The sequence below is a fragment of the Drosophila subpulchrella genome, unplaced genomic scaffold (assembly GCF_014743375.2).
Source record: "Drosophila subpulchrella strain 33 F10 #4 breed RU33 unplaced genomic scaffold, RU_Dsub_v1.1 Primary Assembly Seq43, whole genome shotgun sequence".
In the NCBI taxonomy this organism is placed as follows: domain Eukaryota; kingdom Metazoa; phylum Arthropoda; class Insecta; order Diptera; family Drosophilidae; genus Drosophila; species Drosophila subpulchrella.
The window spans coordinates 681,172-701,729 of record NW_023665646.1 but is presented as its reverse complement, the minus strand read 5'-3'; the positions used below and the strand labels follow the sequence as shown (position 1 = coordinate 701,729).

Below are 20,558 nucleotides of genomic sequence, written 5' to 3'. Positions count from 1 at the left end.
CCAACGAGCGATCGATGATATTTTAAGAGAACAAGTGGGTAAAACATGTCATTTTTATATGGATGACATAATTATATTTTCAAAAACAATTGAACAACATTACAAAAATTTAATTCTCATTATTAAAATTTTGATGAACGCAAACATGAAAATTTCAATTTAAAAATCAAAGTTCTTTAAATTAGAAACCAATTTTCTCGGTTACGTTGCTTCCCACAATGTGATCAAAACCGATCACGTAAAAAAATTTCTACAATTGTAAAATATCCGATACCTAAAAATATTCGAGAGCTTAGAAGCTTCCTAGGCCTTACAGGATATTACAGAAAATTTGTGCAAAATTACGCAAAGATAGCTTAACCTTTAACAAAATATTTAGAAGGCCAAAACGGCAAAGTATCAAAAAAGGCATCACGTAAAACTTTAATACAGTTTGATGATTCAGCTGTAAGAGCTTTTAACGAGCTCAAAGAAAATTTAATTGCACAAGTAGAACTAGTACAACCGGACTATAATAAAAAATTTACTCTAACAACTGACGCATCTGACTTAGCAATTGGTGCTGTTCTTTCTCAGGAAGGAAAACCAATTACATTTATTTCAAAAACTCTGACAAAAACCGAACAATTATACGCAACAAATAAAAAGGAACTTTTAGCCATAGTATGGGCTTTTAAAAATCTTTGAAATTACTTATATGGGGCTAACAACATCGAGATCTATACCGATCACCAACCTCTTTCATTTTCCATTTCTCAAAAAATCCAAATATCGAGATGAAAAGATGGTATTCCTTTATTGAAAGCTATTCACCCAAAATTATTTATAAGCCAGGAGCAACAAATGTTGTTGCGGACGCTTTATCACGGATCCAAATTAATAACTTAACGGAAAGTAATGAATCGGTATCAGATCAAAATACTCAGCATTCAGCAGAGAGTAGTTTTGAGAATGTTATACAAGAAACCCGAAAACCCTTAAACCGGTTTAAGCAACAATTGCTAATAGCAACGGGGAGGTATACAATACATGAGTCGATTAAGGTATTCGGAAATACTAGACATATAATAGAGTATGACACTCCAGAAAATTTAGTATCAATCTTAAGGGAATATATTCCACCCAATATAACAATAGGAGTTCACTGTACTCTAGAAGACTTTTACAGAATTTAATAACCACTTAAAGACAATTTTATAAATACATTTTTATACACTAAGACACAACTTAATTAGAAATGACCAGAAAATATATATAAAATTAAAAATATTAATTGACACTGGGGCAACCTCGTGTTATATAAGAACAGGAATTTATAATAATAAGAACGAGCTTCCAATATACAAAAGAGTATCCACAGTGAATGGATATTCAATAATTAAATATTATCATATGATAACTATTTTTGATACGCGATATACTTTTTATGAAATAGATGGGCTAGACTCAGATTTACTGGTCGGCTATAACCTATTAAAAAAAATAGGAGCTGTAATTGATACAGCTAAGGGAGTTAATAAATATAATGGGAAAAAATAAGAAAAATTAAATTATGATAACGAAAACATTTTAAACCAACATTCTTTAACAGAAGAAAACACCATTATTCCATTAAAAGAATTCATATTAACAGAATACTTTGATGAAAAGGCTCAAATCAGATCCGAATCTGAAATGGGTAAATCAAAGCGAATTTAGTTTGGGATATACAAATCCTGAACGCGCCGTCGTTGAAAAATCCGACAAGAATAAAAGTTTGGAATTCAAAAATTCCGAACGCGCCGTCGTTGAAATATCCGACAAAAATAAAAGTTTGGGAATTCAAAATCCTGAACGCGCCGTCGTTGAGAAATCCGGCAAAAATAAAAGTTTGGAATTTAAAAATTCTGAACACGCCGTCGTTGAACTATCCGACAATCAAAAAATAAACAACATAAAAATATCGTCTGCACATCAAAGAAAAGATCTGGAGAACGAAATATTAAATATTATCAATGAAGAGCATTCTAAAATAAATATGCAGATTCCTTTTAGGACACATATCCGCGGTGAAATAAACACCGTAAATGATAGGGCCATGTACAGCAAACAATACCCTTATGCTCTATCAGCTTCAGATTTTGTAAACTCTGAAATAAGTCGAATGCTAAAAGAAGAAAATATAAGGCCAAGTAGAAGTCCTTATAATTCACCTGTACTAGTGGTACCAAAAAAGGGTTTCAATGAAGACGGATCTCCAAAACTCAGACTCGTAATTGATTATAAAAAACTTAATGAAAATACTATACCTGCAGGACCCTTCAGTGATTTTGTCAAATCTTGGAAAAGCCCAATACTTTTCAACAATAGACTTGGAATCTGCATTCCATCAGATTCTCATGAACGAACCAGACATCCAGAAAACCTCATTTTCAATAAACAATGGGAAATACGAATTCCTAAGAATGCCTTTCGGTTTGACCAACGCCCCAAGAATATTCCAACGAGCGATCGATGATATTTTAAGAGAACAAGAGGGTAAAACATGTCATTTTTATATGGATGACATAATTATATTTTCAAAAACAATTGAACAACATTACATTTGATGAACGCAAACATGAAAATTTCAATTTAAAAATCAAAGTTCTTTAAATTAGAAACCAATTTTCTCGGTTACGTTGCTTCCCACAATGTGATCAAAACCGATCACGAAAAAAAATTTCTACAATTGTAAAATATCCGATACCTAAAAATATTCGAGAGCTTAGAAGCTTCCTAGGCCTTACAGGATATTACAGAAAATTTGTGCAAAATTACGCAAAGATAGCTAAACCTTTAACAAAATATTTAGAAGGCCAAAACGGCAAAGTATCAAAAAAGGCATCACGTAAAACTTTAATACAGTTTGATGATTCAGCTGTAAGAGCTTTTAACGAGCTCAAAGAAAATTTAATTGCACAAGTAGAACTAGTACAACCGGACTATAATAAAAAATTTACTCTAACAACTGACGCATCTGACTTAGCAATTGGTGCTGTTCTTTCTCAGGAAGGAAAACCAATTACATTTATTTAAAAAACTCTGACAAAAACCGAACAATTAAACGCAACAAATAAAAAGGAACTTTTAGCCATAGTATGGGCTTTTAAAAATCTTTGAAATTACTTATATGGGGCTAACAACATCGAGATCTATACCGATCACCAACCTCTTTCATTTTCCATTTCTCAAAAAATCCAAATATCGAGATGAAAAGATGGTATTCCTTTATTGAAAGCTATTCACCCAAAATTATTTATAAGCCAGGAGCAACAAATGTTGTTGCGGACGCTTTATCACGGATCCAAATTAATAACTTAACGGAAAGTAATGAATCGGTCTCAGATCAAAATACTCAGCATTCAGCAGAGAGTAGTTTTGAGAATGTTATACAAGAAACCCGAAAACCCTTAAACCAGTTTAAGCAACAATTGCTAATAGCAACGGGGAGGTATAAAATACATGAGTCGATTAAGGTATTCGGAAATACTAGACATATAATAGAGTATGACACTCCAGAAAATTTAGTATCACTCTTAAGGAAATATATTCCACCCAATATAACAATAGGAGTTCACTGTACTCTAGAAGACTTTTACAGAATTTAAAAACCACTTAAAGACAATTTTATAAATACATTTTTATACACTAAGACATTTGTCCAGGATGTCGAAAACGCTGAAGACAGATCTCTTATTATCACAGAAACTCATTGTAGAGCTCATAGAGGGCTTGATGAAAATTATAAACAAATAACTAAACTTTATTATTGGCCCAATTTATACAAAAAGCTTAAGGAGTTTATAAAGAATTGCACAATCTGCAATCAAAACAAATACAACAGACACCCAGTACAGATTCCTATCGGTCAAGCACCTATTCCAGAAAGAGGAGGTGAAAATTTGCATATTGACATATATTACGCCCAAAATCTTATATTCATTACTTGTATAGATTCGTATTCGAAATACTTAGTCGTAAAAGAAATTTCAAATAAACTAAATATAGAAAAAAAAGTTTCAGAAATTTTACAACAATTTCCATTAGCCAAATCTTTGATGATAGATAACGAACCAAGTTTTTCTTCATCCCAATTTAAATCTTTTGCAGATCCTCGACATAGTACGTCCAACGGACAAATAGAAGGGGCACACTCTACCTTAACAGAAATTGCTCGCTGCATTAAAGATGAGCTTAATTTAATTGATTATTCCGAAATTATAATTAGAGCAGCACAAAAATACAATTTAACAATTCACTCAATAACCAAACATCGACCTTTTGATATATTATTTAATAAAATCAAACACGATGATATTCCTAAATTATTGCAACAAGCTAAAGAGAAAAGGTTGCATTTTCACAATAAATATAGACAAAATAAGAATTATCACGTAGGAGAGGTAATTTACGAAAAGAAAAACGGGAAAAGAAACAAGCTAAATTCTAGATATAAAAAACAAGTAGTTAAGGAAAATCTTCCCAATAAAGTTATTATAAATAACAGAAACCGTACGATTCATAAAGATAATATTAAACAATTTGTTTCAAATTACAGATAATGATTTCAATAATGTACTTATTATTGCTGGTAGCTACAACCAAATCCGAAATTATGGATTACACGAACCATGATTTCCTTCTTTACAAGGATACCAAAAATGATCTTATTTATGAATCATACGCAGATTTATTTCATATAACTTATATAAGTCTTTATAGAGAAATAATTAATCTTGAAACAGAATTTCTAAAGGGTCACGACAGCAAGAATTTTCTTTGGGAAATATTCCACGATTTAAAAATTATCAAAATACTTATCTCTCAAATTATACCCAGTAGGTCGAAAAGAGGCATTAATGAAATAGGCACCATTTGGAAATGGATAGCGGGAACACCAGATCATGATGATTTCATAACAGTCCAAAATAAAATCGATGATTTAATACAAAATAATAACGATCAATTCGTTATTAATTCTAAAATATTTAAAGAGATAAAATCTTTATCTGAACAATTCAAAACAGCCTTTAAAGATCAAGAAATTCCACTTAGAAAATGTCGTCAGCGCTTGCTTACTTAAGATCTTATGAATTTAATGGACACAATTACACTCGCCAAAATTTATGTATTTAATACTAAAACTCTAAACAATGATGATATACAAGAAATTTATAAGCACGAAGATAGACCTGTAATTATAACAGACCTTTTAGATATATCTGAATTTAAAATCGCTTTGCATCAAGATCTTATTATAATTTACATAAAGTACCCTATTATTACCGATCGATGTGACGTTTACAATTCAAGATCCATTTCACATAATGATGGAAAATTATTAATTGATAATCACGTCGCAAGATGTAGAAATTCTAATTTTAAGACAGAAATATTTAATAATTATTGCACACTTAACCCAGAAAGTTCTTGTTTCACCAGATTACTAAATGGAGAAAAGTCCTTTTGTAACAAAATCCGAGAAAAAAATAAAAATGTAGATGTAATCCAAGATGGAGCTATTTTTGTAAATGGAGAAAAAAAAGTTAATACTCATTTAAATGGGTCATATTTAATAATTTTTAATGGCACCACTAAATAATAATATTTCCTACACCAATGTAGACAATAAGATATTGGAATACATCACTGCTCGAAAAAATACAGATTTTTTAGTATCCGAATATATTATATCTAATGATTCGGAACTCACATTCGATAATATTAACATACTAAATCCATTTTTTCAAATTAAACAAACTCAAAAACCAGTTACGTTAATATTAATCATACTCACATTTATATATTTATTTATTATGATTATAATCAAATTCAGAACATTTTTAATATTCAAACCATGGCAAATTCTTATACAAATTGAACCAGAAAGCAATATTTCCGATAATGAAATAAATAATATCCTCGACAATGAAAATACCCTAGAAGAAAATATCATTGTCGAATTAACCAATCAATTACATTCAATATACCCATCAGTTCCAATGAATCGGGACTATTCAATTAAGAATGGGGGGAGTTATATGACACATTATTTAGGGGCTCTTACCCAATTTATAAACAACTTTGAGCCGAGAGCTAATTTCCAAATAACTCTGACAGACCCGAGATAAGGGCGTGGTCAGCTATTTCTTTCAACCAGGCCTCCAAATCATTCCCACCCAGATCAATTTCACGCAGCCCGAATTAAACGGATGCTGTAAACATCCAAACTGATATTGTAAACATCGGAGTCCCAAGCGAGCCCTCAGTCCGCTAACGTAAACAATTTAAAAATTTCGTTTTATTTCTAATTTTACTACACATATGTGGCCTAATCTTTCATACTCAGCACTATTAGAAATTTTAGACGTAAGTATTTTACTGTTCAATTGAAGGCCAATTTACCATTTTTAGATACTTTTACACCTTCAGGGTTAAATTCGATGGTCATGCCTGCATCCTGCATCTTCTTTACCGATAGTAGGTTGTGTGGAATATCCTTAAGCCTAGTGCTCAGATCGGCTAAGAGTTTCACTAGTCGAAAAATCGTATTCTTTGTAGTGTGACCGAAGTTTTCAAAGTTCACCCGCAATGCATTTAGCATGGTCTTACTGTGAAGCAGCTGGGTTTGTCGCCAAACGGAAAACAAATTAATTGGAGAAATTTAGAAAGAAGGAGTCTTCTCGTACACAAAGAATTAAAAAAAAAAAACAAGGAAGAACGCTATAGTCGAGTACCTCGACTATCAGATACCCGTTACTCAGCTTAAGGGACCAAAGGGAAATGGAGATATGCAAGCAGCAAAGCGAGATTTAAATACGCCACCTACCGGCGGTAGACATATTTAATCGTTATGGGCGGTAGAGTGGGCGTGGCAAATTTTTTTTTTTGGATCAATCGATAGGTATCAATAGATTAATAGATCGATTGATAGATCAATACATTTCAGCTAAAATTTTTCATCTAGCATAACAATTGTGGGCGCCACAGGTTTGGGCGGTTTGTGGGCGTTTAAGTGGGCGTGGCATATTCACGTGACAAAATTGCGCTGCGTACAAAACTACGGAATCTAAATCTGAGATCCCCATTCTCTATCTTTGATAGTTTCCGAGATATCCGCGTTCATACTTACGATTTTTTGAAGTTTGTGGGCGGGTTGTGGGCGTTAAAGTGGGCGTGCAAACCTTTTTTTGGGTCAATCGATAGGTATTGATAAGAGCAACACATTTCAGTTACAATTTTTATTCTAGCATGAAAACTGTAGGAGCCACAGTTTTGGGCGGTTTGTGGGCGTTAGAGTGGGCAGAGGGTAGATTCGTCGGAAAGTACAGGGTTGCCCATATTCGACGGACCCATGTTTTTTTTTAAAAAATCAAAGAAAAAAATAAAAATTTGGCGGTTGGCAATCTTATTCATTTAATTTGTTCCAAGTAGATTTGTTTACATCAATTTTTGAATATGATATCTTTCAAATGGCCGCCTCTGGCGTTGATGGCGTATTGTGCCCTTTTTGCAGCATTTTCCATCGTTTTCGCCAACATTTCGGCCGGAATAGCGGCTATTTCTTCACGAATGTTGTCCTTGAGCTCTTCTAGGGTCCTTGGCCTGTTAACGTAAACCTTTGACTTCAAATATCCCCACAAGAAGAAGTCAGGCGGCGTCAAATCGGGCGAACGCGGTGGCCAGTCCAAATCACCACTTTTCGACATCAAACGGCCCGGAAACAATTTCTTCAGAAAATCGATTGTTATGCGACTTGTGTGCGGTGGAGCGCCGTCTTGTTGAAACCAGAACTGCCTCATACGCTTTCGACGAATAATTGGCATCAAAAAATTGGTCATCATGTCGCGATAACGCTCCTGGTTGATGGTAACAGCATGGCCATTTTCATTTTGGAAGAAAAACGGCCCAATGACCGTTTTCGAACTAACGCCGCACCAAACTGTGACTTTTTCGTCGTGAAGAGGCACTTCTTGAATCTTCTCAGGATTTTCAGTGGCGTAAATACGGCAATTTTGCTTATTTACGGTCCCATTCAATGTGAAATGGGCTTAATCGGACATGATAATTTTGTTCCAAAATTGATCGTCATCTTCGGCCATTTCGATGACTCTTTGGGCCCATTCCAATCGACGAGGCTTGTCCGTAACCAACAATCTTTGCGTCAATTGAATTTTGTACGGGAACAAATGCAAATCAACGCGAATAATCCGTTGTAAAGTGGACCGAGCCATGCCCAACTGCTGAGAACGGCGTTTTTGGGATGTTCTTGGGGACATCTCAACACTGGCTCGTACGGCAGCGATATTCTCGTCCGATCGCCTTGGTCGACTTTTATTTGGCCTCTTCGGATTAGAAAGAGCCTCACCAGTCGTAAATTTTTCGTATAAACGCTTAATGGTGTTCTTAGAAGGCGCACTTTTCACATTTTTTAATTTTTTAAAAGCACGTTGAGTTTTCACAATTGACTTGTTCTGTTGAATGTAAATTTCAACTACTTCAGAGCGCTCGCGTGGCGCGTATTGTTCCATGGTAAAAATCTGCTTGGACTGACGCTTCAAACGCGGTATGTCATTAAGCGATCTGGCATCTCTGTCAAAAGTTATGGCGTCGTCAGATGGGTCCGTCGAATATGGGCAACCCTGTATGTAACAGGCAAAAGGAAGCGTTTCCGACCCCATAAAGTATATATATTCTTGATCAGGATCACTAGCCGAGTCGATCTAGCCATGTCCGTCTGCCCGTCTGTCTGTCCGGATGAACGGTGAGATCTCGGAAACTATAAGAGCTAGGCTATTGAGATTTGGCGTGCAGATTCCTGAGCTTCTTACGCAGCGCAAGTTTGTTTCAGTAGAGTGCCACACCCACTCTAACGCCCACTCTAACGCCCACAAACCGCCCAAAACTGTGGCTCCTACAGTTTTGATGCTAGAGTAAAAATTTAAAATGAAATGAATTGTTCTCATCAATACCTATCGATTGACATAAAGAAAAGTTTAACGCCCACAAACCGCCCACAAACTTCAAAAAATCGTAAGTATGAACGCGGATATCTCGGAAACTATCAAAGATAGAGAATTGGGATTTCAGATTTAGATTCCGTAGCCTTGTACGCAGCGCTAGTTTGTTATTCGAATACGCCACGCCCACAAACAGCCCAAACCTGTGGCGCCCACAATTTTCATGCTAGATACAAAACTTTATTTGAAATGTATTGGTCTCGACAATTCCTATCGATTGATCCAAAAAAAATGTTGCCACGCCCACTCTAACGCCCATAACGCTTAAGTCTGTCTACCGCCGGTAGGTGTCGCATTTCAATCTCGCTTTGCTGCTTGCATATCTCCATTTCCCTTTGGTCCCTTTAGCTGAGTAACGGGTATCTGATAGTCGAGGTACTAGACTATAGCGTTCTTCCTTGTTTTTTTTCCTTTATCCATTGTATTGTTCTCTATCAGAACAGCACCGCAACAACTACCTGAAAATTCTCCTCAGCAACACCAAACAGCAACCCTTCACAGCAATAATTTCCACAACAACAACTTTTCAGAGGAATATTTAGCAACAGCGGCCAGCAACTTTCAACAGCATTAACGTCGCTCAACACTGTCCAGCAACAATGTCTTTCAGCAGCAGCACTGTCTGGCAACACTGTCCCGTCGCAACGTGGAGATTTCCGGCAAATTTGTTGAAGCATTTGTGTGTGTTTGTGTTCAAGAAAGATTTCTCTCGAATTAGTTAAGGTGTGTTCTAGAAAGATCACGGCGAATTGGTGATATGTATGCAGCTTCTTCCTGGAAATAGAAACATTTTTTGCAGCGAATTTGTCGCAGCGTTATACATAAAACCAATTTAATCCTCTTTATTGTTCAGGAATCGCTCCTTATTGTTCATGGACCACTCCGCACGTATGTACATATGTAGATACGCATATTCGTATGCACACACACACATATCATTAGTTCACTTTTATTTCAAATTGTAACGATCAAAGCACTACTATTTATTCACTGCAATTGTGTCTAAGCCCATAACCTATGATTTTGATAAAAATAGATATAATACAATTAAGTATTAAACAGCCAACCTTCCAATGAATAAATATTAAAGCAAACTTAGATTGTGTGAGCCGCACGCTCTCAACGCCAGAATAGAAGTGAACGAGAATATCGAGAGACCAAAAGAACGAAGAGAAGATGAGAAGAAGAAGCACGATGGTCCCGTTACCCTTAGCGGTTTCCTAGGAAACCAAGACAAAAGCTTGGTCCATCGGAATGTGCGTCTACCTCTCGTACACATACATTCAAGCAAACATTAATGTATGCGTGCACAATTATCCATGTGACTTTTGTATTTCACTTGTGAATCACCTTGGGAATCACGTGGGACATGTCCTCTTGCACAAGTGAAGAACAAGTGACGCTCCATATAGAAAATTGTATGGGATGTCCGCATTTTCACAAGTGAAAATTCATATGAAAGTTTTTCGAAGTCCCACGGGATTTCACTTGTTCCTTATACTCATTTTTCGTATGGCTTGTCACGTGCCGGTGACACGTCCCACGTGAAATCACTTGTGAAAATCAGAATTTTTCAAATGAGTTTTCACTTATGAAATCACTTGCAAGAAACACGTCTCAAGTGAAATCACTTGTGAAAATCAAAATTTTTCCCATGAGTTTCAATTATGAAAATATTGAATTTAAAATACATACATTTTTAAATATATTGTAATTCATTTATATAAGATGGTATAATTCAAATTTTTAACCAATGAACAATTATTGTTTCTGTTTTTTTGCACCTATACCCTATCTAAAGCGAAAAATATCCGACTATATAGTTTTTACTTCTTGAGTAAAAAATACAATATGAATTTTTTTTAAATGTTAATACTAAAATGTTTTAAATATGGAAATCAATTTTAACGGACTAAATTTCTATAGCAAAACTAAAAAATTATGTTGTAATAAAAATGTATAATAAGTAAACATAACATTATAAGTAAATTCAATTTACTTCATTTTACTATTATCAAATAATTTACTTAATTTACTTCGCTGCTCCACGAAAATTTTTCCGCCGAAATGTTAGTCACTGACCGAGCATAACAGAGAGACGCAAAAGAAATAACGGACCGGCCGAAATTTGCTTCTGAGAGCGCCTAGTGCAGACAGATTACATGACAAAAAAGGAGAGGGAACTTCCGAATATCTGCCTCTCTTTGTTGCTCGATCGTTTTCGTAGGCAGTCTGCTACGCTGCGTCGACTTCTCTGCTGACGTCAACAGCGGCACAGCGTTTTAGGCACATGCCTAATGTTACCGCGTCCCTAATGCAGAACTGAAGGACTGCCATTCCACCCTTGATCCTGCGTTTACTTCGCACGACTCTGGGTCATTGGGGTTACACCGACCGACTCCCGTCCGGAAAGCAACTCCACTGGGCTTATTACGTTCCCCTTCGAGTTTCCCGGATTGCAGTTTGGGCATTTCGGCGTCAACGTGTCGGCTCGCCCGCATTTGAAACAGAAGCAGGACTTTTGCGGTGTTTCACATTGCTTTTAGACGTGCCTGGCTTGTTTGGTTCCAACATACCACGGCTTTCCGCTGGCTGACAGATTGGATGGCCTCTACTAATCCATCCTCGCTTTCATCTTCGACTACTGTCTGGAAATTCTGGTCCGGACTGCTACTGTACTGGACTTCGTCTACCCTCTGTCCTCGGAATTCCAGTCGTCTGGGGGGTACCGCTCGTGGTGTCTGTCTGGCTCGCCCCACTTCCTCCGCGAAAGCTCTTTCAGCGTCTCGACATTCGTCTCCAAGGTATATGCCCGGATCGGAAACACGTTCTGCTTCAAGGGCTCGCAAAGATTACGCTTGACGGTCTTGATCATCCATTCTTCCGTAATTGGTAACCGCACCGCAGCCCTCAGTCTTCGCATCGCTTGGGAGAACGAATCCAGAGACTCTCCTGGCATTTTCCTCCGCTCGCTCAGATCCTTGATCCTCTCATAGTCGCATCTAGTGTCGCTATACCGACGCTCAATAGCTGTCCGCAAATCCTCCCAGGTTGCTATGTTGTTGGTACGGACCAGCAGCCAATACCATTCCGCCGCACCGTCGACCACCAAGCGGTGAAAGTTTCGGATAAGATCCGCCCAAGGCGTCCCATAACGCTGCCTTAACTGCTCGACTCGGAATATAAATTCTTCCGCGCTCATCCCATCGGAGTTGCCAGAGAACTGTATACCCCATTTGTGCACTGGGACACAGTGTCCTCGTTAAGAACACCCGTAGCCTTCATGATTCCGCCGAACAGCCCCTTGACGGCCTTCCGTGTCTCTTGGTTGATTGCTTCCACTGGAAGAGGAACCCGGGCGGAAGTGCATACTTTCCTGTTGAAGATTCTGCTGATAATTTGACGGACCGATTTGCTGACGTTGTCCAGAAATGCCAGGACTTACTTCCGGGTCATTCCTGAATCGGTTTTGTATTGTCGGCTGATTCCCAGGATGACGACTTCCAAAATGACCGCCCGTAGGGAGTTCCTGAGCTCTAGTCGATGTTTCTGACCCCCCGATAGAGATGTCTTCCTTTCGACCTGCCTCATCAACTCAGCAAAGCCTTCTTTGATAAATTTGTCAATCTTATTATATATGATAAACCGTTCCATTTCAGCTCGAAACTGATTCTGGGATTCTACCACAAAGTTCCTCACATCGCTACCATGGCCTTGGTTGTCGACTCCCTCGAGGCTATACTGTTCTTGGATCGGATCTAGCTGGATGTGAGAAAATGTCGGTATTGGTGTGGAGTTGTCGCCAAGCTCTAATCTTTTTGGGTTTCCCACCCGGTTTAGAGTGTGAAACGGCATTGGTTGCAGTGGAGGACAAGTGAATGATCCTGCCTTCCCTAAAGGGGTCGTAAGGTTCCCGCAATCTTCCATATTATTTCCATTCTTACCCATTTTAATTTGATTATTTATTTCTTCAAAAATTATTAATTTGTAATTTTTCTTTCAGGAAACAGAAGGGGAAAGAACTACTATAAACTATCCCATCCTACACGGTGAACTGATCTGCGGCGCTATTTCTCTAATTGACTGTCCTCGACCTTGGAACATGATAGCAAAATTTATCGTTTAACACAAAACAATGACAGAGTCGACTCTTTCCAACTTCGACTCAGTCGAAGTTGGGGAGTCAAGGGTGTCATTTTATTTAGTAATCAAAAATCCACGTTTCTTCACCCGCCATCATCCCTTCGACCTCTTGATACATCTCAACCGCCGTTCGTCAGTCAAAGACACCGAGGAATCATCCAGAAGCTTCTGAGACTCCTGTTCTTAAGAGACTCAGGACTTCGGATTTCGGTTGTATTGGCGACTGCCTGAAGAAAAAGGATCTTTTTACGTCCCCCGACTGTTGCTCCTGTATCTCGATCGCAAAGCTTCCAGTCTGCTTGGACCAGCAGATGTCGTCGAGCAAGAAACATAGTACAGAACGTTTTCTTTGTTTACTTTCCTAATCCAAAATTTATTTCTCGTCTTTCCCCTAGATCTTTCTGCTGTTCGCCTACCGGTCAGACGAGGACTTCAAAAAGGTCTATGGGAAGAGGAAAATCTTGTTGGTGCCTGGTGTGTTGCCATTTATATTTGAAATTGGGCGCCAATATTGTTACGTCCCAAAATAGGACTACGTGTTTCCGCGAGTGCGCAGCGCCGGCAAGCTCTAGAGCACTTGGGGTGTGGGTACTCCAACCCTGCCCACACACACGCAACAATAAACAAACAGATGTTTGTACATTACAACACTTCACGCTGCAACAGCTGCCTTACTGTCCCACGTATTCCCTTCTAGGTCGCAGGACACCATCGTATATATTGTGGGCTTTTGGTAGTAAACCCAAAGCCTCTGCGCTCCCACCCAACCGTAGCAGCCGTAGATGTCTCCGACTGCCCCTTGGACCGGTCACCGTAGGATACCTTGGAACCGTCTACATGTTCCCTCCCCTCTGAAAGATAGGTATACTCCATATTCATTCTATTACAATTTATTCACTTAGATTATTTACAGAACTTCTTCAGCTTCCCGTAAGGAAACCCATCAACCACCGCCCGCCGGGTGCAACAGTCCCACACAGGTTTTGTGTAGACGGATAGAATGTCTGTTTTCTTCCTTTCGGTCCCTACCTAAAAGAGCTCTCTTAATTGGATCCTATTCGACGCGGTAGCTGGAGAGGATTCCCCGTGGGATTAACAAGTGCTCCGCGATACAATTGCGGTTATGTTTGTTTTTTTTGTGTTTCTTGGTTCTTTGGCTTTGACGATTTAAATATTAAGCCTCACCCAGAAAGAGCGATAAGAGATAGATAACAAATAGATACAAATATGAAAACACTCGCCGTGAATTGTTCACATCCGGCAATAAATAAATTGGCTTAAATTTTTGATATAAATAAATAAATAATCGTGCAATAGATACTGTGCAATAAATAGGTTAATTTTAAAGTGTAATAAAAATCCCCTCCCCCAACAAATATACGAAAAGAATTTGAATAATTAAATAAATAAATAAATGGCTAAGTTAATGGACAAAACAACATAAATATAAAAGGATTATTTTGCGTTAAGCCGCCGATCGCTTCTAGCTCCGGTTGGTGACCCTATAACCTACATTTTTCCGGTTTGAATTTGAATTCGCCCCCAAACTGGCTCCAACTTTCACGTTACCCATCACTGGACCCTAAACCCACTTTGCATCCCTGGTTTTCTCGATAAATCGATTACTGAGGGATGGCGACATAACAACCAAACTAGCGTTTCGGATGCTTGTTTTTCCTTCCGCCAACCCATGCAGATTACGGACCTCTGTTCCCTGCATTCTGGGTCAATGTCCCTATAACCTACATTTGTCCGGCTTGAATTTGAATTCGCCTCCAAGCTGACTCCAATTTTTACGTTGCCCATCACTGGACCCTAAACCCACTTTGCATCCCTGGTTTTCTCGATTAATCGATTATTGAGGGATGGCGACATAACACATATAACAAGATATATATATTTCTCGAAATATCTCCCTTATCCAAAATATAAATACACCGATAAACTCTTAAGTTTTTAAGTCCAGCATCCTTCAACACACTTTCAAAAACTTCGAACCAACATCTAGCAGCTTGCCTAAGACCATATATATAGCTTTAATAAGTTTACATACTTTATTCTCATAAGAGTGATTCAGGCCTTTTGGGACGCTCATGTAGATTTCATCCCTTAGAGTTACAAGTCTTGCTTTGTACTTTACTAAGTTCCCAAATTCATCTTGTTTTTTACTAAATAACCATCTGCAATCAACTATGTTTTTATAATCTGGCTCATGCACTAAGGACCAAGTATTATTTTGAAAATGAGAATTAAGTTCAACTTGTATGCCTTTCTCCCAGAAAGATCTGTCCTCACGGAGTTTTCATCAAAGATATTAGGAATATCATTTAAGCATATTTTAGTATTCATGAGACATCTTTCTAAAAATCGATATGATAATTTGGGTTTACTTTCAATTCTTTTACTGCGTCTGATTTCTTCTTCAGTTTTATTTTCTTTTAATTTATCACCAGTTTTAACGACTGGATAGGCATTCTCTGGACATGTGGAACTTTCATTGAGTTGTTCACTTAACTCAGAATCAACAGATTCATTATTTTCCATCAAAGGGAAAACCAACTCTTCATTTCCTCTACTTAAAGATGCATTATTTTGTTCAACAGTATTACCTTGAATCTCAGAATCTTCCCCATGTAAAACTCTTGAATTTAACATGTTTATTTCATCCACCACAACATATCTTGCTGTCATACATTTCCTCGATTCCTCATTCCACAATTTATAACCATTTGGTTCATATCCAACAATTATAGCTTTAATTGACTTTTCGTCAAACCTTTTTTTTTCGTACTTTATTCAAAGCATATGCCGTCGAACCAAATATCTTAAGATATTTCAACGTTGGCTTTTTGTTATGCCACATCTCAAATGGTGTTTTATTTATCTTTTGCGATGCTCTACTTGGGGATCTGTTGTTAAATAGGTTGCTCTTAAAACAGCCTCACCCCAAAAATGCTTATTGAGTTTAGCACAACTGATCATAGATCGAGCCTTTTCGGTGATTGCTCGAATCATCAGTTCTGATACACCATTCAAGTTATATGACACATTATTTAGGGGCTCTTACCCAATTTATAAACAACTTTGAGCCGAGAGCTAATTTCCAAATAACTCTGACAGACCCAAGATAAATACGTGGTCAGCTATTTCTTTTAAACAGGGCTCCAAATCATTCCCACCCAGATCAATTTCACGCAGCCCGAATCAAACGGATGCTGTAAACATCCAAACCGATATTTTAAACATCGGAGTCCCAAGCGAGCCCTGAGTCCGCTAACGTAAACAAAAAATCCCCAAGGCGAGCCCCGAGTCCGCTAACGTAAACAAAAAGATCCCCAAAGCGGTCCCTAAACTCTGCTAATATAAACACCAATTTCCGGCAAAGATTAGACTTCAAATTTAATTGGCAAATTGCATCATCCTATTTTCCGACTCTCTTGAGTCATTTTCTTTATCAATTTTTGGGGCTAAGTTCTCTTAAGCAGAGGTTTGATTATTGAGTCCGAATTCGAATCGAGCAGTAGAACAAATCGAGAAAAATTAAACGAACAGTGAATAAAATAAGTTCGACCTATTAAAATAATTGTAATAGTGAATAAGTGATTAAAAATTACAAATACATTTTTTTAATTAATTCACAAGTGAGAAACTTAATTGGCGCCCAACGTGGGGCAAAAAAAAGCAAAGCTTTAAAATAAACACAAAAAAGTTTTAAAGTGAAAAAAGAATTTAGCGCGGCCAAAAACCCGATACAACCGACGAATAAATAAAGCCTGTGTTGATTAAAATAAGGTGGAAATTAATAAATGCAATAATCCCCTTAAACTCTATACAACCGGCAATAAATAAAAAGTTTGTGTTGATCAAAAAAAATAGTCCCCATAAAAAATCTCAAATTACAAAATAGTGATCGTAACATAAATTCACTGCTCGGACAATATAAAAATCAAAAAGTGACAAAAAGAATTTCATCGAAATAAATAACCATTGTGAAAAATAATTTAATTAAACAAATGCTTAAAATCAAAAATTTAAAAAATCTTCAAAATCATCAACAAAAAGACCATCTAAGAAAAGAGGCTGAAGGGCAATCCCTCGCCAAATATTGGAAAAGAAGGAAGACCCCAATTTAAAAACCGATAAAAGAAGGAAGACCCCATGATAAAATCTAAATACAAAAAAGGAAGAACGACCCCAACAGGCTCAAAAAAACAACGAGAAGAAAAAAATAAGGAGGACGATTCGTGAGCGATACTATCTTTTTTTGTTATTATTATTATATATTTTTTATTATTATTATTATATAAGAAATTTATAAGAAAGGAAATATAAATATACAAAGTGGAAGAGTTAATTTCTGATTTCGAAAAAGTTCTCAAAATGTCAGAACCTTCAACAAGCCAGACTGGAGCAAATAAAAGACTCCACATGAATCCGCCTCAAGAACATACAAACCATCAGGCAATAACAAACAATACCATGTTAAATGTAGGAGATTTAATTAAACAAATCGTAAATTTTGAATTAAATCTATTAAAGGAGAAGATCGTTAACTTAAGATCGCAGCTTTCTCACAAAATTAAAACGGTTGAGGATTATCAGATAGAGATTGTAGATCCAAATATAAAGTGCGACACATCTTATGAGATCATCAAATCTGTTAGGGAATATAAAGGTGAATCGGCTGAAATAGCCATGGGGCAATATGCCAGAGGGAGTGAAAGACTTTATTCTGCCTTATTTATATTACGAAACAAAATAACAGGAATGGCAAACTATGCCTTAACCCATAACGGTACGGTGTTAAATTTCGAAGCCATAATGACCAGACTTGACTTTGTCTTTAGCGACAAACGACCAATTCATATTATTGAACAGGAGTTAAGAGTATTGAGTCAGGGAAAATGGATTATTATGGTACAGTTAATAGAAAATTAACTCTACTAATTAATAAAACTATTATGACCTACGGTAGAAACAAACCGATAACAGCGGAAATGAATGAGAAGCATAGGAAGACAGCTCTTAGAGTTTTCATTTCCGGCCTCAACGGCCAAATTTCAGATACTATTTTCTCAATGAATCCACCTGACTTACCAAATGCAATGGTCATAGTTCATAGCTCATTTCGCAAATAGTTTCTCAACTACTCAGAGAAAACATAGCGAGCCAAACTCTAGTGGAAATGGACAAACACATTTCAACCACAAGACAAGACAGCAAAACAATAGTTACAGTAACCAGCGAAACAATAATAATTTAAGGTTTAATCATGAAAACAACCAGAACAAAAATACTTATGGTTATTATAATCAGAATAAAAATAATTCTTGGAACCAGGGTAGATTTAATAATAACCAACAAAATCAGTGGAACATCTATAGGCAGATACAAAATAAGCAGGAAACAAAGGAGGTAGACGAGTCTATCCAGGTTCAGAATAGGGCTAACAACGGCTATAATCAAAGCTATAATAAATATCAAAATAATAATTATAGCCAGAACAAGTGGGATCAAACTAAAAAATTTGATTCCCAGAACACTTAGCAAGGCCAAGCCCAAAATAAAAGGGTACCAACTGGAACTGTTAACCAACCGGCTAACAAGACGATGAGACTAAATAACATTGAGGAGAACCATTTTTTAGGCAAAAGTCAGGAGTAGGCTTACCCTACTTATTTAGAAGTGACCCGAAAATAAATATAAAATTAAAAATATTAATTGACACTGGGGCAACATCGTTTTATATAAGAACAGGAATTTATAATAATAAGAACGAGCTTCCAATATACAAAAGAGTATCCACGGATATTCAATAAATAAATATTATCATATGATAACTATTTGTGATACGCGATATACTTTTTATGAAATAGATGGGCTAGACTCAGATTTACTGGTCGGCTATAACCTATTAAAAAAATAGGAGCTGTAATTGATACAGCTAAGGGAGTTAATAAATATAATGGGAAATAAGAAAAATTAAATTATGATAACGGAAACATTTTAAACCAACATTCTTTAACAGAAGAAAACACCATTATTCCATTAAAAGAATTCATATTAAAAGAATACTTTGATGAAAAGGCTCAAATCAGATCCGAATCTGAAATGGGTAAATCAAAGCGAATTTAGTTTGGGATATAGAAATCCTGAACGCGCCGTCGTTGAAAAATCCGACAAAAATAAAGGTTTGGAATTCAAAAATTCCGAACACGCCGTCGTTGAAATATCCGACAAAAATAAAAGTTTGGGAATTCAAAATCCTGAACGCGCCGTCGTTGAGAAATCCGGCAAAAATAAAAGTTTGGAATTTAAAAATTCTGAACACGCCGTCGTTGAACTATCCGACAATCAGAAAATAAACAACATAAAAATATCGTCTGCACATCAAAGAAAAGATCTGGAGAACGAAATATTAAATATTATCAATGAAGAGCATTCTAAAATAAATATGCAGATTCCTTTTAGGACACATATCCGCGGTGAAATAAACACCGTAAATGATAGGGCCATGTACAGCAAACAATACCCTTATGCTCTATCAGCTTCAGATTTTGTAAACTCTGAAATAAGTCGAATGCTAAAAGAAGAAAATATAAGGCCAAGTAGAAGTCCTTATAATTCACCTGTACTAGTGGTACCAAAAAAGGGTTTCAATGAAGACGGATCTCCAAAACTCAGACTCGTAATTGATTATAAAAAACTTAATGAAAATACTATACCTGCAGGACCCTTCAGTGATTTTGTCAAATCTTGGAAAAGCCCAATACTTTTCAACAATAGACTTGGAATCTGCATTCCATCAGATTCTCATGAACGAACCAGACATCCAGAAAACCTCATTTTCAATAAACAATGGGAAATACGAATTCCTAAGAATGCCTTTCGGTTTGACCAACGCCCCAAGAATATTCCAACGAGCGATCGATGATATTTTAAGAGAACAAGTGGGTAAAACATGTCATTTTTATATGGATGACATAATTATATTTTCAAAAACAATTGAACAACATTACAAAGATTTAATTCTCATTATTAAAATTTTGATGAACGCAAACATGAAAATTTCAATTTAAAAATCAAAGTTCTTTAAATTAGAAACCAATTTTCTCGGTTACGTTGCTTCCCACAATGTGATCAAAACCGATCACGAAAAAAAATTTCTACAATTGTAAAATATCCGATACCTAAAAATATTCGAGAGCTTAGAAGCTTCCTAGGCCTTACAGGATATTACAGAAAATTTGTGCAAAATTACGCAAAGATAGCTAAACCCTTAACAAAATATTTAGAAGGCCAAAACGGCAAAGTATCAAAAAAGGCATCACGTAAAACTTTAATACAGTTTGATGATTCAGCTGTAAGAGCTTT

The 20,558-nt window shown here is 36.6% G+C and overlaps 1 protein-coding gene and 1 long non-coding RNA gene across 2 annotated transcripts; one reads left to right on the top strand and one right to left on the bottom strand.

Annotated features, from left to right (window-relative positions):
* Positions 1-7,440: 7,440 nt before the first annotated feature.
* LOC119562373 lies at positions 7,441-8,650 on the bottom strand. The gene is made up of 2 exons (XM_037875535.1): positions 8,219-8,650; positions 7,441-7,654 (listed from the first exon to the last, which is right to left on the bottom strand). The coding sequence occupies exons 1-2, from the start codon at positions 8,550-8,552 to the stop codon at positions 7,467-7,469; spliced, it is 522 nt and encodes a 173-aa protein (XP_037731463.1). The 5' UTR covers positions 8,553-8,650; the 3' UTR covers positions 7,441-7,466.
* Positions 8,651-12,468: 3,818 nt separating this feature from the next.
* Positions 12,469-14,515, top strand: LOC119562370. Its single transcript, XR_005221813.1, has 6 exons — positions 12,469-12,819; positions 12,882-12,950; positions 13,045-13,517; positions 13,580-13,817; positions 13,882-14,046; positions 14,098-14,515. It is a non-coding gene; the product is annotated as an uncharacterized LOC119562370 (long non-coding RNA).
* The last annotated feature ends 6,043 nt before the right edge of the window (positions 14,516-20,558 follow it).

What these genes read in the sequence shown, in the direction of transcription:
- LOC119562373 (XM_037875535.1), bottom strand. Translation starts at nt 8,552, where the DNA reads ATGGAACAATACGCGCCACGCGAGCGCTCTGAAGTAGTTGAAATTTAC. An exon ending in ACAACGGATTATTCGCGTTG is followed by an intron (nt 7,655 to 8,218) that starts ATTTGCATTTGT and finishes TCTTGTGGGGAT; the next exon opens with ATTTGAAGTCAAAGGTTTAC.